Raw genomic sequence first — 25,433 nt, 5'->3', positions numbered from 1 at the left:
TGGAAGAATGTTTGTAACCAAACAGACCTCGCCCCCATTGACAACCATAGTGGGGGAAAAATACTATGGTAGTCAATGGGGGTGGGGGGGGTCTGCTAGGTTACAAACATTCTTCCAAATATATTCCTTTTTGTATAGCATAAAAAAGAAAGTTATACAGGTTTGCAACAACTTGAGCGTTGAGTGTTTTTAGGTGAATTATCCCTTTAACCCAGATTTGTGCTTTCTATAAAGAAAAGGGAAGGACAAGTGGAAATTAATTTTGTGGCAATCAACACTATGCCACAGATGCTGTCAGCTGAGCTTGTACTGAAACGTATTCTTTTAAGGTCCTTTCATGACACGTTTGGTCACCTTTATTATTTATATAGTGCTTTAGATTGTCTCATGTGACTCAAGTTACTCAAAATAACATTCAATGCAAGAAAAAAAACACTCAAGTAAAAGCATAAAAACAAAGAGAGATATGAGTTGAATATGAGGTAAAGCTGCAGCAGATGCTTCACTCCATTGAGGTCAATCCGTTGGACAACGCTGACGTGAGGCATCGAAAGGGCCTTTACACTTAAAAAAAGCAACAGACAGCACTTGCGCAAACAGTAACTGTTGGCAAGCGGGCAGATATGACCAGTTCAACAGTTTTAATAAACTCTCTCCCCCTTACGCCAGAAGCTCTTTGTTTTCTCTCGGGTTCACAAGTGTTTCTTTGTTTTTGCGTGTACTGTATGTGTGTGCGCTCACGAGAGTGGGAACACTGCGTGTGTGCGTATGTTTGTGCATTCAGCTATTTGTGAGCAATTCCTCATAGAGCTTTCTCAGCAGGTAAAGATGTGCTCGTGTGGGTGATGGGAGTAGGATTAGTATTATCTAAAACTCTCCAGCCGCCCTGAGTATCATCCACCGTGCTTAAGTTAAGGTGCAAGACCGGGTGATTTGCATAAGTAATTAGCTAATGTGCTGTTCAATTTCACTCCCATCTGGCTGCCTGAGCAGGCCCTCATTTCTCAAATTGACAGGCTGGTCTCTATCACTACCCACACTGCAACAAGGCGCACACCAAATTAATTTGTCAACCTTCTCCAGTAATGGGATGTTCACCTTGAAAACTCAATTTTCCTGAGTCCGACTGAGAGAAAAAGGTAGGAATTTGCTCTAAAATATATTTCAAAAAATAACAAAAGCATGGCTAGATGGTTTCTGATAGCTTTTCGGAAAGTGACAGTCTAAAGCGCATGAAAAAGGCTTCGCACATCAAACACATGCACACGAGGCCACGGAAGTATCGATTGACTAAAATAACCTAATTGGCCATTATTAGAGAAAAGTAAATATCTGTTTACTTAAATGTAACCTATTGATTTAAAACTCACAAAAAAAGGACTCATTGCTATTTATTGGAATACAAAGTGCAATAATAGAACATTAACTAATAAGGAAAATATGATGAAACTAATTTAAAAATATACTGTTGATCAGCTAAAATGAAACAACAATACTGTTTAAAAATTTAAAATAGAAAAAAATATTTTAAAAAATCATTAAAAATAAATAAAAACAATTTAGAGTTATTAAATCAAATGCATTTTAATACTATTTTGTTAATTAAAAAATAAGTATCCCATTAAGCAGCAAAAAAAAAAAAAAAAAAATTTAATAAAATAAAAAATAAAATAATTATAAAATATAACAATCAATTAAAACAACAATTTAACACAACTACATTTCATAATATATATAAAAAATATATAATATATATAAATATGTATAAAATTCCAAAATAGTTCCCTCAAGTGTGCTCGAAAGTCGCATAACACGCTATTCTGAACTTCAAATAAGCCAAATCATGGTGACTATATAGTATAACACAATACAAAGGGTGATGATAAATTAGTATCAGAGTAACAGTTCAACTGGACATTTTCTGACTTTGTGTATATCAGGACATCTGAGCTGCAACTATTCCATCTTGTCTCTTTTTTTTGTGTACAGTTTTATTTTTTCCCCGGCTTTGGGCCTAGTTACTCTCTTCTGGGTGCATTGCTGGGCGTTGGGGGCTGGGTTGGCACAGACGCCACTGATGCCAGGGTGTTCAGCTCAGGGACCACTCAGGGAAATGAGCCAAAAAAAGAATTTAATGAAACCCCATCCACGGCCAAAATTAATTTTCAGTCTCATCTCTGGCCGGGGGCAGTGTGAGTTCTGGGTCCCCCGGCCCGTTTGTGGAGGTCTGGATGGAGGGTGAAGGGAAAACGTCATATAAATAAAAAAACACTGTTTCCCCAATACCTTTTCTTCTCTATATTTCATTTCTCTTTGATGGTGACTGCATACTTATTAAATTCCTTTGTGTGTTGCGCCCGTTCTTGTCTCACTGCTCTTAAAATGGCTATTCATTTTGCCAGCTGCCACCCACTACAACATAAAGAGTCCCTAAGAACCGCACGGTTGACGTGGGATTTCTGGAGTGGGCCCAGAACCCACTCACACATGCACAAATACCTAAATACACACACTTATGCACAGAGCCCATAACGTGTGCCAGTAGATCACACTTTTATGGCAAAGTGTAAGCCAAACTAAGACACAGATGCAATCTTTAAGATTTTCTGTGACCTGAAACGTAGGTGCCAGCAGCATTTAAACAACACGACTATTCTTAATTTTTGTCTAATAAAGCAGCAGTGGCCCTGATGTTCATTTAGGTCTGGTTCTGCACACAGGGGCGTTGAGTTTCTGTGCTGATGGATGCTGAGAGATGCATTGTGGGCCCTCAGATGCCTCGCTGTCTGTCCAGCGCACCATCAAATGCTTTCCATGCCATTTAGCGCCATGAATCCCACGCCACAGCGCGTGCCCGACCTTGGCGTTTTCTAGTGCCTCTGCCCGTGCCATCTGCAGCCGGCAGGCTTGGGTAGTAAAGCATCTCGACCCCACGATTCGGGCACATTACGCCCCCCACAAGGGGCTCGGCCAGATGGCACTACCCACTAAGAGGGTTTTACTGCCGCTAAAGACGCCTGGGCAGCAGCGGTGCCCACTCTCTCTCTCTCTCTTCCTCGTTTGCCACTGCCAAATGCTCCTTCAGCAGACACGGCGGTCATGATTAGCAGGCAACAAACAATCCTTTAGCATCCACCAGGGTCTGCTGAACAGCTCCATGCAGCCAGAGCCTTTAGCGTAAAGACGAATAAGAGAGAGACAAACGGCCTGCCTTTCATTACTCGGACTCGTCTACAGAGACTGATCTCTCTGCTCCCGTCATAAAGCTGCCGTTAACTGCCTACAGACTGTGCCTGATGAGAACCAACCCCTGAATTTGCTTGATAAAGCACTGAATTTGTTTTCCCACAATGGCTTATGGTCGGTCACAGTTGGCCCACATGGCAAAGCTAAAAAGTATTACTGGCCCTCCAACGCTAACTTATCAAAGTTATCACGTTTAAATGATCAGGCACAATAGGGTGAAGAATGAAAATAAGCGGAAACATCTGACAAAATCAAGCCACTCTCTAAAACATGAAACATTTCCCACAATGCATTGGTATCTATTGCTAGCATGGATGGATTTTAGCTGCTCGTTCCATGGTTTAAGGTTTGGCTTGTTAGCTTCAGCAATTCTAACAATAGTAGTCCAAAAACATGTTTTCTCCATGTCCAAAAAAAATAATAATAATAATGGATGGATGGATGGATGGATATTTTAGCAAAATGGAATAGAATGGAATTAAGTTTCTGGAATTTCAGGAGTGACTATGCTACAACCATTGAAATGAATGGGAATGTTAACGGATAACTCTCTCCAAATATGTTAGACCTCCTTGGCTTGTTTGTAAACCCCAATCATAGCAGACTGCAGCTACAGTGAGGCACCGTAACACCTGCACTGGTGAACCTGTCTAGTGGTATTTTCAGAGCCAGTATGTATAGTCAGCCTGGCCATTACCCCACGTCAGGGGACATATAGATCACTCGGCTCAGGTGAAGGAGAAAAATAGGAAAAATCATGCGTGTGGTCAGAAAGAAATCAATAAATTCATTTTTTCTTGGCCGGTTTGCAAGAGTAGAGTAGGGATATGTGCTGGAGACTCCATAGATGGTACCTCCTACAGCTCGAGCTTTATTGTGAGAAAAACAGATGGTTTTACTAGGGCTTCTACATGTATCCGTTATCATTAAGGAACTTTGAGAAAACCTGCCCTTAAATGAGGGATACAAAACAGCAGGTACATTTACCAATCCTGGCTTAAATGTCTCTAAGGTCTAGCTTAAATCGTGTGGAGATCTCTTAGTAAGCTTGTTAGTATTGCAGCAATGTCTGAAAGTCCAGTCAATCACACAAACAGTAAAGCCCTGATCGAGAAACTCTTATTCTCAGCTGACTATGTCTTACCGGTAGATTCTGCAGCACGGTTAAGATGCGTGAGGGTTGAGCGGTGGCCCTTATGTAAACGCTGACTGGATCAGAGGTGGAGGAAGGGATCTTTACTGGACTCTAGGCCCAATTAAGCGTCAGTCGCTGTGGTTGATTAAGGGATTAAAACGGGCTGGTTGATGAGCTCGGTATTGACTGCTGGAAGAGAACGAGCAAACCTAAATCCCCCTTCTCTCTTGGAGCCACTAGCCCTGCAACCTGGCCTCTAGTCTAGTGTGAGTGTGAGTGTTTGTGGAAGCATCTGAATATGTGCAAGTAAGAATATGTAAATATGTAAGTAGTGTGAGGAAGTGAACAAGCCTTAAGCAAATAGTTCACCCAAAAATGAAAATTCATCATTTACTCACACACTAGATAGACATATAGATAGATGAAAAATTTTACATTTTTTATGATTATTTTAATTATAGAAGCAAAATGGGTAACAAACATCAAGTCACATTCACTTAAATTTTTGTGTGCTTTATTTGTGTGTAGTGCGATACTGGGGTTTTATCAGGAAAGTTTATAGCTGCTGGTGGTTTTACTTGCAGAGGTAAAAACAGGTTTTTCTTTTCTTTTTTTCTCCCCTGTTTTATGACATGATTGATTTTCTTTCATCGGCTGAGACTCCCCAGGAGATGCAAGGTGGGGGTGGGCGGAGGGGTAGGTCAGGGAAAACTGAACCGTGTGTGTTTGTGTGCACGTTTTCACTGGACTTTACCAACCAGCTCTTTCCGTGTATGTTGGACAAGTTGAGTGCTTCACACTGTGTCTGGATACAACATGCCAGGGAACACAAGCAGACGAGGGTTAGAGACATCATCTTCCCCAAACACACTCGCACACTCAATTTATTCACCTCTACGGGCATGACAGCTCTGTACCTCCCAACTGTTGAAAATGACTGCTGGAGACACTTCACTCTAGTTTATTCTTGCAACAAATTTCACTTCAGAGAGTCATTATTCATTATGTGAGCAATATCACACGAGTAGCCGTGCGATATGGCTGTATATCAGCACGGCTGTGTGCACAAGTGCTGTAGGTAATCACATCGTGCTGATATACGGCCACGTCGCACGGCTACGAGTGTGATATTGAGTTTATACAACAGTTCGTCGGCACAAGTGAGTAAATAAATAAGAAACAACAACAGAGTGTCTTTAAAAACCCTCTTTTGTGCAGAACTACTTCAAAGCGATATCTTTGTCCTTTAAAAAATTGTTCCATGACGGCGCTAAAACAGCTTCCTTGTTTACAACCAGTCCCTTTCAGACTTCCTCATAAAGACAGTCTTTGCCGCCATCTAATAGTGTAATAATGTAACCTGTTCATAATGTAAATCAATAATGTAAGTCGAAATCACAATCACTAATGGACCCTTTCTCAATATCAAATACGGTATATTATTAATTAAAAAAATAGATTTATTGAACAATAATTTTTAAATTAACAACAATAGCTGTTAGATAATAGGAAATAAACACAAGCAAACAATTTACTCAAACATACAAAAGCAGCGCTGTATCACAGGCTCAAATCTCAGAAAGTGTCTAAACAAATTGTAAAATAGGCTCTATGTTTATATATTTGAGTCACATATTTGAGGTCTAAATACCTACTTAAAACTACATTCTGTGACATATAACAATAGTATTTGTAGAAAATATGGTGGATTTGCTTGATCACCATGACAGTCGCAGCAAGCAGAGTGATACAAATGGTGAAACGGTTCCAGTGCTGATACTGGGGGAATATCACACGGCTCTCAGCCAATCAGATTCGAGAACTAGAAGGAACTGTTGTATAATATTATTTATAGTAGTAGTACCTACAATTGTAACAATTATAACAATAAAGCAATAAGCTAAGCGTATTTAATAAGCCATTTTCGTGCCTAGCAGACTACATGAAAAAACATGCCAAAAATCTTTCACTGGAGGGACATGAGCAATATCTAGAGCAACAACATTTCAGTTTTACAGCCAAGATTCACTAATTGTAAGAATCAGTAATATGTGAAATACAACCTCAAGTGCCGTATTGCTTTCAGATAAAGGCAACCGCAATTAAAATAATAAAAAATAAGTAATAAAGCCCCCAAATTCAAAACTTCCACCAATTTATCTCATTACAGTAAATGTAGGCCATATATGAAGACTTCAGATGCAAAAGCCTCTAAGTGCCATGTGAAATTTTCTTCTAAAATGAGCATTTTTATCAAGATTGTGTGTCTAGGGTCAGTAATTTCATTCTAATGGCAATTAATAGGTCCTTTTCATTGCCATTAGAGTGAAATTACTGACCCTAAATATACAAGCTTGATAAAAATGCTCATTTTAGAAGAAAATTTCACATGGCACTTAGAAGCTATTTGCATCTGAAGTCTTCATATGCTTTTATATACTATTTCACACCACCTTTGAAAATGTCTTGTCCAATAAGACTTCAAAGCTGCAAAAAAAATGTTTTCATCATTATGGTGCTGTATAACTTTTTAGGACCTTGTCGAAATAATTTCCACAATTTCTAGAAATTTCTAAACATTTTCATTTCATTTTCAACTCAATTTTCTCCAACAAATTCAATTTTAACTTTTAAATTTAATGTCATTTTAATGGGTTGATTTGTAAAGTAAAAATTACGGTTAACTGAAGTTATCAAAAACCAATCTGACTGGCCACTAACTCGTTCCGTTCTGGTGGTCGAGACTCGAGACCGCACCCCTGGCTCCGGTCCGAGTGATCAATGTATATTACAAGACAATGTGTTTTTACTTAGGGCATAAATCCATGTGTGAAAGTGCACCCGGTTCTAGGAACCAGAGGGGACACGGCTCAGACAAATCGGCCCACTTATCCCGATCCCTGCACATGCTACATTACTCTCTGCAGATTTGGGGGTGGGGTGGGGGGGCATCCCCTTCTACCCACCATTAGCCACTTTATTTCATTCCTGGGATCAAATTTGTTGTCCAGTTAGGCTTCTCATCTCCAACTCAAAGGGAATAAATAAAAGCAAGCTTTATTGCTCGGCCCCCTGAAACAAGAAAGGGGGCAAGGAGAGAGGGAGAGAGAAAGAAAAAAAAAAATCTCCAATTCATTCGGATCCAGTCAATAACACTGTAATATTTATGAAGGCTGGATGCTGGCCTGCCCTAAAACCCAAACTCCAGCAATCCTGAATTATAAATTGGTATTGATTTGTGTTGTGTTTTGTGTGAGTGTGTGTGTGCATGCTTGTGTTTGTTGGAGAGACCGAGAAATATAGAAACGGAGTGTGTGTGTGTGTGTGTAAGAAAGACAGACAGAGAAAGTGTGTGTGTAATTGCATGTATAGACGCAGTATTCTTTTGGAAAGGGAGAGAGGGTGTGTTTTTTTACGGGGCCGATAAAATTCTAATAAGAGGTGTATATAGCTTCAGGTGGGCAAACGAGTGTGTGCACACTGCACAGTGTTGTGTGTGAGTGTGAATGAGAATTGGCATGCCAATGTGAGAATGTATGCATATGGAACTATTAACGTAAGTAGGTGTATTTGTAACTATGTACACATTCATATACTGTACGTGTGTGCAGGGTTAAAACTATGGGGTCTAACTAACAACAGCGAAGCATCAAATATACATGATCCTCTGGCTCTGGAGATCTATGTCAGTTGCACATAACACAACAAAGGCCAACAAAGACAAATACCAACACAATAAACTACACCGCCACAACTCACACATGAGCCAGGCTTCATTACGAGCGATGTCTGCACTGGGGAAAGCTCTCTATGTAGTGGTGAACACTAATTAGTGGTGTTTACTAAGGCACTTAAGGCAAGCAGCACTACTACAATTGCTCTTACTTAGAGTTAGTGATTTAACACACTTCTAACCAATTATTAAAGGCACCATTTAAACACTTCAAATAATGTATTGTTTGTTGTTCTTCTTCTTCTTGTTGTTTAGGAGAAATGTGCTATTACTCTTCTAAGCATTCAGATTTATGGTTTACACACACACAAAAAAAGTACAGCCTAACGTTGAAAGAAGGACATAAGCCATATCTAGAGACTTGAGGTGCATTTTAAGTAAACAACAACCCAAAACACAATTTTAACTACATACCAACACCATAAAAAGCTTTCAGAATACCTTAGCAACCACATAGCAACGCCCTTACAAATGCTAGTTTTATGGCTATGTCACTTACTAAATCACAAATAAATAAACAAAACATTAAATATAAACTACTGTCTATAAAATATTAAATACACTACACCTCAAAAGTTTGGGGTCAGATTTTTTTTTTTTTTTTTTGGAAAGAAATTAATACTTTTATTCAGCAAGGATGCATTAAATTAATCAAAAGTGGCAGTATTTTGTAACATTTATAATGTTACAAAATATTTCTGGTAATAATTGCTGCTCTTTTGAATTTTCAATTCATCAATGAATCCTGAAAAAAAATTGATCATGTTTTCCACAAAAAAAATTTAAGCAACTCAACTGTTTCATCATTGATACTAATGAGAAATGTCTCTTGAGCAGCAAATCAGCATATTAGAATGATTTCCGAAGGATCATGTGACCCTGAAGACTGGAGTAATGATGCTGAAAATCCAGCTTTCCCATAGCAGGAATAAATAACTGTTTTCTGTTTTAATATGTATTTTTTAAATTAAAAGTTAAATTGTAATAAAAATTTCACAATATACACACCAATGCAGCCTTGGTGAGCATAAGAGACTTCTTCAAAAATATTATAAAATCTCACAAACTTTTGAATGGTTAGTGTTTTTTGTGTTTGTTGTAATTTCATTGTAGTTGGCTGATTTTAACCGATATGATAAGATTACTGTTTTGCATTACAATATAAGTGTATCTAGCAGTTCATTGAAACAATATAACATCTCAATGGGAGGATCTATGTGTGTTTGTCTGTATGTTGGTGATTATGTAACGGTCAGTCCTTAAAGCAGTCTCCTGTGGCTGCCACGGTCGCCCACATCAGATTTATGGATCTTTATATAGAAATCAATACCCTCTTAATCTGCTCCTCTTTCTCTCTCTCTCCAATCTCTCTGGCCTCCATCCCTCCCCCTCTTCCATTCTCACTCTGTTTCCATTTCTCCACCTGCCTCCATCCAGCCCCTGCCTCTTTCTCTCGTTTGCCCTCTACCCTCATCCACACCATCACTTCTGTCCTCCACATCCCTCTCCCTTGGTCTCGGTTTCTTTCTGCGCTTATAGGCTGGTCTGGGCATGTCAAGGCCAGATTGCACCCTGAGACAGTGAGAGACCCAAAGGGCACCAGAAGGAAAGGAAAAGAAAGCATAGATGGAGTGGTAGTGGATAAATCGCACTCATTCAAAACCTCATCAAGGACATTCTATACCGCTGTGTTGTCCCGCTGTTCAGCTGTGTGGGATTTAGGAGGGGAGGTTGACTAGATTTGGACCTGAAGAGTTCAGCTCACAAATCACCCCATGATCCAGTTGGGAATTTTAGAGGTGGAATGACCTTTCTTTTGCTTTTGTTACCCGTTTATCTGCCGTAGGTTTACTGTGTTCAATTGCATTACATTGTATCCTAACCATGCACAATCTGACAAAACAAAAAGCGATAAATTGTGTATCTCATCTAGTTTTTGTCCCAACAACAAGTGATAATACATTCTGTCGCTTCACTGGTTTCTATTTTGTCACATTGTGCTGGTGAGGTCACAGTAAAATCTCAATGGTGTAAAATCCCACTCCACATAGTTCTACAGCCAGAGTTTGTAACCTATTTTATTTCCATAATGTGGCATTTCAGAGTAAAAATGGATATTCAATGAAAATGAGTGGGAAAATATTCTGATATATAATGAGGAAAGTATAAAAAATAAAATGAGAAAAAAAAAAAATTAGATATTCATAGAGAAAAAATGCTAAAATAAATAAATAAATGAGAAAAAAAAATCAGATATTCAATGAGAAAATACAAAAAAAAAAAGAGAGAGAGAATAAAAGTGAATACTGAATCAGATATTCCATGATAATAAAAAATACAAAACATAAATATATTTAAAGTGAAACTGGGGGGGACTTAAAAAGAAAAATATTCACTTTAAGTTTGGTTAGGCCATGGTGTACAACTAAAATGATTAGACAGCGCTAAAAATTAAAGAAAGGTATCCTATGATTTCGATTTAAGTCAGACTTTTGATATGTTTGACCATAGATGCATTCTGTATTCAAAACCACCCTTATGTGTGAGCACCTCTCGATAACATCTGCAGTTTGACCAGACCATGACCTGCACGGAGCCCCACGCTGGTCTGGATCTCTATGGGGCAACAGCACCGCTCTACCCTTTTACCAGCTTAAGGAGGAGCATGCGAACCTCCTTCACATCTGCTAGCCAAATTCAGCACCATGGATAGAGCCACCTTAATGAACCATGGCACAGTACCCTCTGATGCAAAACAGCAGGGCCTCATTAGGGCTGTTTTTAATTGGGCAGACGTTCGCGTAACTAAGGTGAGAGGGGGTAAAGTTATCAGAGAGTAGATAGAAGTACGCTGGATGTATTTGATATTGAAATTTACAAATTTGATAAATTATTTGCTGCTAGAGACTAGGGCTGAAAAATCATTAAAAGACTGAAAATCATTCACCATTTTTTGAACCACATATCCACTGTTTTTTAATTCAATATGAATGTGAGTAATTCAATATAACTATAAAATAATTATTATATTCCAGGGCTGTTGAATGCTTGAATCTGATTGGTAGACGAACGTTCTAAGGTGTGCAATTATTTTCAGGGAAACGCACAGCTAATGTATATCCAGGCAGGTCTTGACCGCAATACGTGTCCATATCATTACGCTAAATGATTTCAGTTATTTCAAAGGTCCTTACAGCCTAACAACAGCAAAAGAACCAAAACCCCACAATGATACTGATCAAACAAATAAATATAGTAAACAATAGGATAAAAACACAAAATTACTTTGATTACTTTGATAAACTTACAGTTTTGCTTTTGGTAGAGACACTGCTGCTGAACACTGTTGAGAGACGCACAGACTAAGGTAATTCAAACATGCTTAATCTCTCTCTCTCTCTCTCTCTCTCTCTCTGTAATAACTGCATTAGTCTTCTATCAATGGCTCAAGTCTCCATTACTAGCTCTAAAATTATGTTTTGGAATTAGCAACGGAGGCGTGGGATGAGATGTGTGAGAAATTAATCCTAGCGCTGTGTGCTGTGGCCACATTACCACATTGGGTGTGCATTATTTTCTAATAATTCAACAGCCTATCGTCAATTATTCCTTACACTGTAAAAAATTAGTTATCACAACATTTTTTCTTTTGTCAAATAAACTTAGACACTTAATGTGGTTCAGAAAACATAATATTTTGAGTTTCTGTTGATTAAATCAATCGCCTTCATTGTATTAACTCAAATATTTAATTTCAATGAACTCAAACTTTTAAGGCAATCAGGTAACTTTCTTTTTTTAAGTTAAACCAACAATTCTTTTTTACAGATTATTATTAAATAAAAATATTAAACAAAATAAGACATATTTTAATAACACTATTGTACTGTAAAATAAATATTCAAGTAATAAAAATAATTTTATTTTTACTGTAAAATTACAATACCAATATTTAAGCCTTAACTTCTTAATTTTTAAACAAGCTTATGCATTGATGGGTTGCTGTTTTCAGAGTGAAGCTCTGTCTCAGAACAGCTTGATTCACAGTAAACAAGACAAGCCATTCTCAGACGCTTAACCACTGTTTAATAAAATACGTGTTGCGTGCTGCGCATCACTCTGAAATTGGTAGCGCATATATCTATTTCATTAAATCACAACCTGCGTAATTTGTCATTCGCACTAAGCAATATTAGTTTTATTTTGTGGAGCCCTCCTAGAGACGAGAGAAGTAATTACAGAGATTTTACGAGAGTTAATAGGCAGTTTTAGGCAAAAATCAAAGCATAAGTTTCAGATTTTAGATCTGGTCAGATCAGATTTTGGTCTGAGATCATACAATATCCCTCTGGCATCAGAATGTGGGTTAGACTCTGGGTTCAGGTCCAGTTCAGTGGTATCCCAGACAAGTCAGCATGATCTTAGTCAATACAGGGGCGTGGCTAAGAGAGCCCCTGACTGTGTTTACTTTCCCAGATTACACAGCACCCAGCATTCCTTCTTTGAGACCCGCAGGAGGCAGCGATATGTCGACAGAGGGATGAGGAAGAAACGATCGATAGCTTTTCCCTCGCAGAGGGGTAGCGGGGGATAATGCTAGCATTAGTGACAGGCACTGGAGGGGTGGATTTAGCTGCAACACTTCCACATTTGCTGGAGGGGGGCAATCAGATTCCCATGACCCCAAACACACTCTGCCATTCACTGGAAGGAGGCGATGCTCACCTGGCTGTTTGGAGATTCTTGCTCGGAGCATCTAACAGCATCCCTACAGGAGTTGAACTGTTAGGCATGAAAACACGCATAATGGTGTAAGAACTGACAGATGCGTAGTTGTTGTTTTGTTTGAGTTTTTTCCTCTTTTATTCCTGCCTTTCTGCTTCTCTCTTTCTCCATCAGAGTGGGCCCTCAGGAGCACATCCATCCCTGCAGGCCCCGGGGCCGTACTGCAGGCTGTGACTGAGCCTGGGCCTACTGTTGTCGGCCCCACAGGCTCCCAGACACACCTCACCTCGGGCTCTGGATGCAAACTCAACACTTCCCCATAGAGAGCTGTAAACAGGCACTACAGATGCCCCTCGCTCTGCTATAACTCCTGCTAGCCTCACCGAGTGCTTCATCTGTTTTTGAGTGAAGTAATAGAAATGCAGGCCTTTTACTCAAAGCTTTCTGTATATATGAAAAATGTCAGCAGCAAAGAGGAACAAATACAGGTATGTTTGCTCCTTAACCTTAGAATTACTTTGTCTTAACCTAATTTATTGAATAGCTTAAAGGGAAATGTAAATTCTGTTATCATTTACTCACCCTCAGGTTGTTCCAAACCTGTATAAATTTCTTTGTTCTGTTGAACACAAAGAAAGATATTTTGAAAAATGTGGAAAACTGAACAGGTCTGGGGCACCATTGACTTCCATAGTATTTTTTTCCCTACTATGGAAGTCAATGGTGCCCCATAGCGGCCTGGTCACAAACTTTCTTCAAAATATCTTCCTTTGTGTTCAGTAGAACAAAGAAATGTATACAGGTTTGGAATAACCTGAGGGTGAGTAAATGATAACAGAATTTTCTTTTTTGGGTGAACTATCCCTTTAATACGGAAGAGGATTAGGGCCAAGCAATAAAAAATAAATAAATAAATAAATAAAACCATCTCGAGATTAAAGTTGTTAAATTTCGTGAAAATCTCGTAAAATTTCGAGAAAAAAGTCGAAATAAAATGTTGAGAATAAACTCATTAAATTACGAGAAAAAACTTGTTAAATTTTGAGAAAAAAGTCGAGATAAAATGTTGAGAATAAAGTCATTAAATTACGAGAAAAAAGTCGTTAAATTATGAGAACAAATTTGTTAAATTATGAGAAAAAAGTCGTTAAATTTTGAGAAAAAAAGTTGAGATAAAATGTTGAGAATAAAGTCATTAAATTACAAGAAAAAAGTCGTTAAATTATGAGAACAAATTCGTAATTTAATGAGTTTTTTCTCATAATATAATGAGTTTATTCTCAACATTTTATCTGGATCCTTTTTCTCTAAATTTAACGAGTTTTTTCTCGTAATTTAACACGTTTATTCTCAACATTTTATTTCGACTTTTTTTCTTGAAATTTAACGAGTTTTTCTCGAAATTTAACAACTTTAATCTCGAGATGATTTTATTTTTTTATTATTGTTTACGTTTATTATGGCCATAATCCTCTTCCGTAATTTAACTTCTGCAGCTCATGGTGTGAAAAATTTGTAGCTGGATGCAAATTTTTAATTTTTTTTTAATATTTAAAATTAGAAAAGAAATAAATGAGATTCACGAGAAATATGAAATATAAATAAATGAGAAAAATATCTAAAAATATATTAAAATAAATAAATAATGTGAAAAAATGCAAGAATAAATATGTAAAAATGCCCAGATACTCAATTAGATTACACACATACACACACACACACACACACATACACACATATATATTTATGAGCATTTTTAGGTATTTATTTTTGCAAGATTGAACAAACTGACAATTATGCAGCTTTTTCTAAAAGGAAAGTCTTCATATGTGGCACACAAGGATGATACTGCAACAACAAGACAGTAAACATCCAAGTCCACGAGGACGCTGGTGCTCCAGATAAGTTACAGTGAGTTAACCTTCTGTTGGAGGCTAGTGTTTGGCAGAGGGTGAGACTGTAACAACAGAACCGAGAGGGAAGGTGCTTGTGGTTGTGTGGCTTTCTATTTGCAGGCCTGGCTGTGTAGCTTGTGTAGCGAGAGTTGAAACAGATAGCCCGCATGAAAGAGGAGAGGTCTACAGCACAAACAGCGACTGTCGTACTTCCCTTCAATCCTCTCAGTCGGCCACTCAAGGTCATCATCGCATTACAGCTATGATAAAAACACACGTACACATTAGGTTGTGGCTGCAAAATTAGTGCTGACATTGTAAAATATGATACGTACTGGAACTGTGGCCCAAGACACATTGAGTTGTGGTGTAGGGCTGGGAAAAAATGTAATTGCAATTGCAGTGTAATTGTGATGGGTCTAAATTGACCCGCAAAATGTCATTATCCATTTCTCCCATCATTTCCAGTCATCTCTTGACTTTTGCTATACAAAAAAGGCACAAAAATCATAACTTTCAGGCTAAAAGCGCAGGAATGATTGTGTTCGCAATCGCTTCTACAGTTGATGGGGGTGCTTTGGGTAAAAATGGCTCAATAGACTTGGGGTTAATGAGAGATGACCATTCTAGAATCGCTATGGGAACTTTACGCTCCACATCGTCATGGCGACTGGCCTCATTTCACCTGCATCTGTCACTGTTTTTATCAGAGTGCCACCACCAGGGCTACAGCCGTGCCACTGCAGAATACTCAAAATTCACACTCTCTTTCCCTTTTTCTTTCCATTCTCCTGTTTTTCCTTTTCTATTCCACAGAAATGTGTATGAGAGCAGAATAGGGGGCACGACGGGTCCCCTTGTGAGGGACAGATATACTGAATTATTGACCCAGCCAAACGGACCACCTGCCCCTACACCATGATCATTCATATTTCACACATAAAACACACACACACACACTAAAACATACCTCTATACTATACAGGCCTAGTATGAATCCAACCTAAAACACTTTAACAAAATTTTTTGCAAACATATTTTACCAATGTCAGATCGGAGGAGAGTTTTTTTTTTTTTTTTTCTTACAATTCCATTTAGTAAAACTAGTGCTGCAGAAATTACACACTTCACCTTTAAGAAGTCTTTTTATATGATAATAAAATGCTGCTTTTGTGACAGCTAAGACTTACTGCAAATTATTACTCTAAAAATGATTAATCAATAAAACAGCTCTTAATATTCCACATTAAAGCACATTAAAACGAGCAAAGACTTCCTGGTCCTGAGTGTATAATGTCATACATGTACAGTGCCCGCTTGTAATGGGTCTCTAACACACACATACATAAAATCAACCTCTTTAACACCCTTCTCTTCTGCCTCTGACTCATCTCCACTTCCAAGAGCTCATCATTTTTTTCAATTTTACCCAGGCTGCCCAGTAATGTCCTTCTTTTATTGCAAATCTATACTCTTAATCTGGCCGGCACCGATGGGCGCGCAGCTCGATCAATAGAACGCGATTGCTGGGAAGAGTCCAGAGAGGCTGATAACCAAAAACCAGAAGCCACCCCCACAGGGTTAAGCTCTGACACAAACATGCACATATATGTACAAAAAACACACACACACAGTCCTAACACATACAAACAGTCAAACTAGGGGTTAAGCTGAAGTTTAAAGACACATGCATATCCTACACAAACAGTCTTGTTGACACAAGCACACATAATAATAAAGCATAGGGATAAACATCCAGTAGTGAAAATGCTTCTATTTTGTTTGATTAATTTTAAAACATTTGTATATATTAATATAATGTATATTATATAATAATATCATATAAATATAAATTATATATATATATATATATATATATATATATATATATATATATATATATATATTTTTTTTTTTTTTTTTTTTTTTTTTTTTTTTTTTTTGGTGAAACGTTGAATTGAAAAAGATAGGGATGCACGATATACTGGCTACCATATCGGTATCGGCCAAGATATGTTCATTTTTAATGTTATTGTTATCGGCCCGAAAAGAAAATTTGGCCAATATATTAAAGCCAATAAATAATATTTTTTCCTTCAGCTGGGACACTTCAGATGTGCACAGTTCACCATTATGTTTTAGAATTGCTTGAAATATAATTGGAATCACTTCAAAAAGGAAAATACAGTTAAGTGAAACGTCATATAGGATTCATAAAATTATAACGAGAACATTATAATTGTGTGCTTGGGACATGGCTTTTAATGGTGAGACTTTTGTTTTTGTAATCAGGCTCTCAATTAGATTTATTGGATTTCGATTTATTGGCCACTATATCAGTTATCGGCTTTCAAATATAAAGAATTATCGGTTATCGGTATCGGCCAAAATTTTCACATCGGTGCATCCCTAGAAAAAGAAATCGTCCTTTCCTTTAAAATACTTTTTTCCCCTCCCAGATTTTTAATGTGGTCTCAGACTTTTGTTGCCTGGAAAATCCAGCCTCACCACTGTACCAGCGGATGAGTCTGGTCGGCCATTGAATCAATTTCTAGGGCGGAGCAAATCCGAGCAAACAGAAAGCGGAGTAAACCAATCAGAGAAGGGCGGATATGACGTTAGCAAAGCGACAAGAGAGTCAACAGCGAAAAGTAAATAATTAATGTGTTTTTTGGTCATTTAAAACTGAATTCACGGCTGAATAGAACAAACTCTCGGGTCTCCCGTGTGCAATCTTTGTTGATATTGAAGGGACTTTCGCCGCACTAGAGTGACTGTGTCACTGAAATAAACGAATCTGATTGCACGGTACGGTTTGGAGTTGACTCAAGGCGCAACGGAGGGCGGACTGACCAGACTGACATATCTTGTAGAAGATATATCATTCTGGACTTGCCAGGCAAAGACTTTTGTGCTCCACTATATGTAAAAAGTTTTAGGTCTGGTTTCACAGACAGGGTTTATATTAATCCTGGCTTAGACCTTAGTCCAATTGACCCTTCGCAAAGACCCGCCCCCCTTAGTTACTGTTGCTTTATCTGACAAGCCATGGAGCTCTAACGCCACACGCAGTGAAAAATACATCACGGAGCAATGAGGACACTGACAACACATCGACAGACAAGACAGAGCAGGTTACTTATGATATTAAACAAAGTCCCAGCTTTCAAGTTGTGTAATTTGTTAAGAAATTCGAACAATAAAAACAGTTTTGTGGCTCTTTAATGTGTTGTGACAGATTCTGTAGCGCCTCCGCTCAAGCGGCTCGTGAACCAATCATCTCTTCCTACTAGTTAATTTATAGCATCAAATAAACATGAATGAACATGAGAAGGAATGTTGTTTCAAATGCGGTAAGACGTAAATAAACACCATTTTTTAAGTTCAAGTCCACCGAGGTTAATCTTCAAACTCCTGACTGCTTTGTCAGACAAAATGACGGATTCGGCGTTATGATTGGTTAGATCGCTTGTCAATCAAACTTCTGGCGAAGGGTCAATTAGGGTATTTGAGTAGCTTTTATAAATGTGCCTTAGAAAAAAAATTTACTGGTCTGCATCTTGAGATAAAACAATGGCTGTGACATTTTTTAAGATATGTCAGTGCAAGTTGCTTTCAGTTAAAACAGCTCAAACATCCATTTTAGTCTAGGACTAGGCTTAAGCCTTGTCTGTAAAACCGGGTGAATGGCAATGGCTTTGCCTTCACTTTCACACATCTACTAGTCTGTGCAGTCTAGTTTCTGGTGAATAGAGAAGAGAAGAGACATTGGTGAACATACACATGGAGCAAAGGTCAGGAAGGTCACATGGAAATGGATGTTAACCCTTATCTTTCGTCTCATTTCTCTCTTCGTGCATGACTCAAAATAAAAAGCATAGAGGAGAATTATGACGATCATGTTTGAGGCTGGATGGCTGAGAGGAAAAAGGAGGTAATTAGACCAAACCCATCTAGACACTGACAACGCTGCACAATTTATTGTCCATCTAAGAGAACTCTCTGGACGATCTAATTGCAATATTAGCTTGTACTAACACCTGTTTTAAAGCTCACGCAGTGATATTTCATTCAGCCCATCATGAATTTACTCTAACCTTAGCACTTCTTGATCTGTAAATGGCATGTAATGCAAGTGCTTCCCGTTTTTTGTGTAAGTAAAGGGGTTATGAGATACGACCCCTGACCTTTCTGACCCGTACTTGACCAAAACTAAGTGGACTTGAGAATAGACTTGCATTTACGAAGCTGGAACAGGACAGGAAGTGACTGTGTCACCGTAATTGCCTTATTTCCCGTGACAGCCGATAATGGGCCGAAATCAAAAAGAATCAAGTGAAGCTCTTTTGTTTGTTGTTGTTTATCGTCCCCATTAGCGATAAACATCACGATCAATGGGGCAAAATTGATGAGAACAAACTAACAGAGAGGCAGGGGTGAAAAATGATTCCTTCGAATGCCACCAGGCCTGGCTGTGCTAATGCAAGCGTGCGAGTGTGCGTGCGAGAGCTCTTATTTGAGATGCATGGGGCCGCACAGCCGTGCGCAGCAGGTCTTGATTTACAGAGCAGATCTGTGCTTGAAACAAAGGTAGAGACTGTGGAGGGCAGGATGAATGGCCGTCATTAAGCCTTTTACAGTGACGGGCGCTACAGCTGATTTGCATGGTGGGCCGGCGGCCGTCCCTCGCGCCGAACTGATTTATCTGTTGGTTTAAGGAGCTCAGGGCGGCGCTCCTATAAATACTGCCTATCTTAATAGGGCGCTAAAATGCAGTCGTATGGACCGGTCCGCCTTAAATCACACGCATCCACTGTCACCCGTAAACACTTTAGAATGGGTTTTGGTCAGCGTAATGAGGAGTTCGGATGTGGCTGGCACACACACACACACAGGCTAGATATCAGTGATTCAGCCCCCACGTAGCGCCATTCATTCAGACTACTCCCAGAGGAAACATTTCAGATGGCAATATCAGCCTCATTGTAGAGAGATGAAAAATTCAAACGCTCTCGCGCACGCTTTTGTCGTATTTTGTCGCGCCTTTGATGGTTCTCTCGCCCCGTCGGTTGTTAGTAAATTGGCATTATTGGTAGTTTGTTTGCCGGCGTGGATGCAATAATGGCTGCAGGGTTTTGTCATTTACTGAGCGGCTAAATAATGGTACATTCCATAAAAGACACCGAGAGCATGAAAAGGTGACATCATCTCTGCAGGTTCGGACCTTACACCAATCAGATGCACTCCATGGCAGCTAGAGGTGAGAAGATTTCGTGTGTGGCTGTGCGTATGCGTTTTTATAAGTGTGTGTGTGTGTGTGTGTGTTGAGAAAGAGGGAGGGTCACTGATTTCCGGCTCCCTTCACTTCTGTCCGCTGGATACGCTCCAAGGCCAGTCTAATGAGCCAACATGGATTTGGTAATGACCCCTGTGCCCTAGGAGGACACTCTCACTGCTGTCCTGTTTGGAAGTGCACACTCTCTCACACAATATCGTCTACTCCATTCCAGTCATTACAGAACCTCCCTACAGACGCTTTTAGTGGGTAGAAGTCCAGTCAACAGGGTAAAGAGTTTGAGAAACGTGTTCAGAACAGTGTAAGCAGTTAGCAAACCTACAAGTAAAAACATGTAGTATTAACCTTGGTGGGGAATTATAGAATTGACAATATATTCAGTATCTCTAAATGTTTTAGAATCCTAAATGCGGCTGCTATCGCTCCATCTAAACACAAACCTCTGCGAGAGCTGCATTTGTCAAGAGGAGAATGTCTACGCTAATTTCACAAATGATCTTTTACTCACTAGTCTGATTGAGGATTAACCCCCAAAATGGACATTAATAAAATATCCGGATGCCAGTAGGTGCAGGTGTCTTTCCATTTTGGAGGGCAAAAGGAAGATAAAAGATGTTCTTACCTGTCAATGATGACAGGATCGGATGGCGTCTCGTTTCGGTTCCCGCAGCTCTTCTTGTCACAACACCGGCTGAAATGGATAAAAGACATAAGTTACATGCCTGTCTAATAGGGTTGGATCGATATCAAAATGTTTTGGTGTGATACTAGCCACTGCGACCTCAGTAATGATACTGATACTGAATCAACACCAGGGTGTTGACAGATTCAAAGATTCGACATTATAATTTGCAAATAGTTTCATAATAATCTCGATTTAACCTGTATTTATACCTGTATGACACATTTTTTTATTAAGCATATATAGTAATCGCTTTTATGATTGGGGTTATATTTACTCCTGTTTTAGAGAGCGACAGACACAAAAGTGACTTTTTTAAGTTAACCAGCTTGATGTTCAAATAGATTTTTAAATACCAAATTTTAGACCAAAGACTTGATTTGGAACCAAAGAAAAAGGACATAAAGTGCTCTGAAAGACCACAGAAGAAAAGAGTTTAGAGACTTCCTTTCATGTTTCTTTCCTTTCTCTGTTCTTTGAGAGGTAGGGATGGAGCTATGTGGTGACCGGCAAGTCTTTCTCAAGCTGGTGGCTGCCTGACAGGTCGCCCTCTTTCTCCTCTCGCCCTGTGCTCCAGCTGGGCTGGGCCCCCGCCAAGGTCACTCAGCCAGCCTCTGACAGTTTGGACAGCACCCAGAGAAGTCCTGGTGCAGCGGCTCTCTCCCAAATGCTCCTCTCCAACACTGTCATCACCTCTGCCCTTGCCCATGCCCTCGCCCCAGGCTGGCACCTCATCTGGTGGCATGTGGTTCCCCTAAATACATCCCGCCTTGCCCATTCACCCCTTGCCAACCAAACTGGTGAGACCACTGGTGCCGCCTGCTTTGTGAAAATGGTTCCAATTAAGTTTAATCTCATCAGCTTGAGATCATCAGTCAGAAGAGAAATTGTGTTGCAGTAGTGCTTCCTGCAGGATTTTGTTTTGTTTTGTTTTTGCAGCAAGAGACAGCAATAAGAATTTAGTCCTAATAATATAATAAATAATCCCCAAATCCTTTTTAGTATTAGTATTAAATATATAAATAAATAAATAAATAAATAAATAAATAAATATAGTGTTACAGATAAAAATATATTTAAAGAATAATTTAAAGTACAATATTTTGTTTATTTTTTATATAAATATTTTTTAAATATTTGTATCATTTGTCATATATAAAAATAAATAAATATTCTTAAAAAATAATAATATAATATAATATAATATAATATATATAATATATATATAATATAATATATATATATAATATAATATAATATAATATAATATAATATAATATAATAATATTTAGGTACAGGAGAGTTGCTGTACCTACTCCATTATCCCTGCACAGTTTGATGAAATGATGAAGTAGATGCTGAAACAAAAAAAATCATTACCCTCGATTAAGATTAGCTAAGCAATAACTTCAAATCATATTGTATGGATTTTTCCGACCACTAAGACTCCTGATATATTCATCCTACTTGCTTCATGCTGTCATGCATTAGATTGCCATTTGACAAATAATCCTCACTTAGAGCCACTGAATGCAAAATGATCTGACTTTATGAATCATTTATCACATTGTTTGATCTTTAAGAACCTGAAAAAAACATAAACCGTTCGTTGTTTTCCTGTTCTTTGTGTGTGTAACTGTTGCCATAGAGAGCACCACCATAATTTATTCCCCCAGCTACTTGGAACCATTAGCAAACTTCCAGGAGACCAATTAGCATTGGAAACCCAATGGTGAGGCTGTGGTGACAACCTCCTCAAACTGCGAAAGAAGTGTTATAAACAAACTGGACCCCAGGAGCACAGCCAGGTCCGGAGGGAGGCCCGGGCCCCTGTTCACAAAAACAAACCTTGGCGGAGCGTCCGTAATGTGGCCTTAATGGCATTCCCTCCAGGGTCTGAGCAGGCTAGCCCTGGCTTGGTTAATGACGAAGGCCCAGAACCACAAAAACAAATGCGGCTCCAAACTTAAGCCCCAAAAATAAGCACAGGACAAGCTGTGCGGCTGTAGAGAGGCACCGACTCTGGTCGCTCTTACTGATTAGTCATAGATTGAGGAACAGATGCTCTAAGAGCTACTCACTCTGCTTGCTATCTCCACCGTGGCCCTCACTAGTCCACCAGACGGACCTCCAGTATCCTGAAGTAGATTCACTCAAAAACTAAAAAGGTGGGTTTATCGGGTGAGGGCGCAATATCAGAGCGAGGCTTATAAAAAAACAGCCTTCAAAGCTTCCCTGGGGATTCTTAAGACTAACATCAGATAGAGTGGAACATGCTGAAGGGGTAAGATAAGACATGAAACGATAGAGAGGGACAGAGAGAATGAATGTCAATAGAGGGCTTGTTTTCAAAGGGCAAGTGTTGTAATTACCCAGTCAGGCACAGAGAGGATGCGGCCAGGGCTAATCATATGCACCAGGCTGCCTGACTGGAGGGTGAGAGCCGATGACAGACCTCTCCAACACAGCATCCTCATCCAGACTGGCGGACAGAGACCAGTCCGTGCCCACTGTGCACCGCGCGCCATGATTTTGTAGATGTGCCATGCCAACTATCTGCTGCGATGCCTCATTTGGAGACTCTGAAATGCCAGTTTTAAGTCATTGGGATGACCAGGAAGGACCTTGAATGGTTGAAGGCAGATCAAGTCATATCTCATGACAAATTCCTTTGTACATACATTATGGAGAACACCAGGGTCTTTTTAACTTTTAAATTAGGAAGAAAAATTTGCAAACTGGATTTGATTTTAAGGGGCATATTATTTCTATCCACAAAAAAAAGAAAAAAGAAAAAAAACCCTCATTTGTAAGTTAAAAATTTAAATGTAATCATTGCATGTATCTTCAAAATGTATTACCACCTACCACGTTAAAATCAACAGATAAATCAACATATTATGCAATAATATGTATAATTAGTGCTATATATATATATAATTTTAAATTTAATTTAATTTAATTTATAAAATAATTTAATATAAATAATAATATAATAAATAAATATAAATATAATTTAATATAATAATTTATATATAATATAAATTCTATATAAATATAAATATATATAGATGTATATATGTAAATATTTCTCAAATTAATACATGTATGTGTGTGTATTTATATATACATAATAAATATACAGTACACACACATATATATTATGTAAACACAAACTTTTAATTTGGATGCAATTAATCACAATTAATCATTTGACAGCACTATTATATATATAAATTGTATTTATTTATTTACCTCTGAACTTTTTTAGCCAATCACCTGAGCCTAAAATTACATAATGACACGCTGATTGGCTGATGGACCCAGCACCCAACCCTTAAAGGCCGTAGACAAGGGAAAATTGTCTTTGGGGTCCCTTAAAAAAGAATAATACATATTGTTTTGTCAACACAAGCAAATTAATTTGAAACGGTCACCAAGCAGCTAATGGGACCATGCTGACCAGCTACATCTCAGAACAACATCTTTTAAAGTTCTTGATGTCTGTGAGTATGTTCTTGTAGCAATATTGTAACTCCGCTTACAAGAGATGCCAATGAATCAGTCAAAGTCATTTGCTAAGCTCATTTACCAGACAAAGGAAATGATCTCCAAACAAACGCCATTTATTAAACCTGAAAGGGACCATAGGACACTCATCCTCACGTCTGGGACAAGAACATCAAGTTTGCCATGAACAGCTGCTGTGCTTTCAGTCTGTTGATGGGTGTTGCAGGTGAGGCAGACTCCGTCAGGGCCCTGATAAAGAGTTCTATCACCTGGGAGTGAGAGACAGGGGAAATATCTCTCATCTCGCTCTCATTAACGAATGGAAACACACCATTCATCAGGGGAGGCAGTTAATAATCACACTCAATCACATAATGACCAACTCAAACTGAGCCATCATTATGGAAATGGAACCTGTATCGAAATCATCTACGAGAAAGCCCGGTTCCTTGAGGGAGAAAATAGCACAGAATACCCAACATCCAGTGCTATGTGGCATAAAACAGGTGAGTTTTCTAGAAGTGATGATGTCCACTTTATAGGGTGAAGCATTTGTGAGATTTATGTAGTGCTGGTGGCAGCCAGATGGAATCACTTCAGTGATGAACATAATTAGCAAAGTCCATCTTAATGATTCGGAATGTGTTGAAATTCCCATCAACACTTTAATACCTCGACAGGCTCCCCATAATAATTGACTGTCTCTGTTCTTGGCAAATCTCTGTCAGAGCAAAGCAAAGAACATTAGCGTTAAATATATAAAAAATATTGGACGCAAACTGCATCGGTAGTAGGGCTGCAAGATATTGGAAAAATCTGACACCGTGATATTTTGTTTGAAAAGACACAGGAATTTTCACCAGATGACTTGAATAGCTATATTTGAACAGCATTAATTATTTTAGAGTGAGTGGGGTGATTTTTGGGGGAGTTCATCTGAATAATGTGTGTGTTCATACTTGGATTTACTTTTAAATTTACAAGAGACAACACAAACCTCTTTCAGTAGCCATACATTTTTTCGAAGCCCCATAATTTCCCCTCTCTACATTATTAACTCTGAGATCCCCACCTAGTCAGCCCCTGTCACCCAGGACACCAGCATCTGAGCCCCCTTAACTTCCTCAACCCCCCATCACTGCTCCCCTACTGGTCCGTACCCCCCTCCAATGGCCATAAGGCAAAAATTCATGGACAACACACCTCTATCC

At 38.7% G+C, this 25,433-nt stretch overlaps 1 protein-coding gene across 5 annotated transcripts in view; it reads right to left on the bottom strand.

The window, feature by feature from the left end:
- LOC125259435 (transcription factor COE3) overlaps nt 1-25,433 on the bottom strand; it is a 117,341-nt gene that overhangs the window by 68,812 nt on the left and 23,096 nt on the right. For all 5 annotated transcript variants that reach the window (XM_048177063.1, XM_048177064.1, XM_048177066.1 and 2 more), the window contains exon 6: nt 20,653-20,721. In XM_048177063.1, the coding sequence (XP_048033020.1) occupies nt 20,653-20,721 (69 nt within the window). The remainder of the gene's footprint in view (nt 1-20,652; nt 20,722-25,433) is intronic.

This window comes from Megalobrama amblycephala, linkage group LG23 (genome assembly GCF_018812025.1).
Source record: "Megalobrama amblycephala isolate DHTTF-2021 linkage group LG23, ASM1881202v1, whole genome shotgun sequence".
NCBI classification, from domain to species: domain Eukaryota; kingdom Metazoa; phylum Chordata; class Actinopteri; order Cypriniformes; family Xenocyprididae; genus Megalobrama; species Megalobrama amblycephala.
This window is presented reverse-complemented; position numbering and strand designations above follow the sequence as displayed.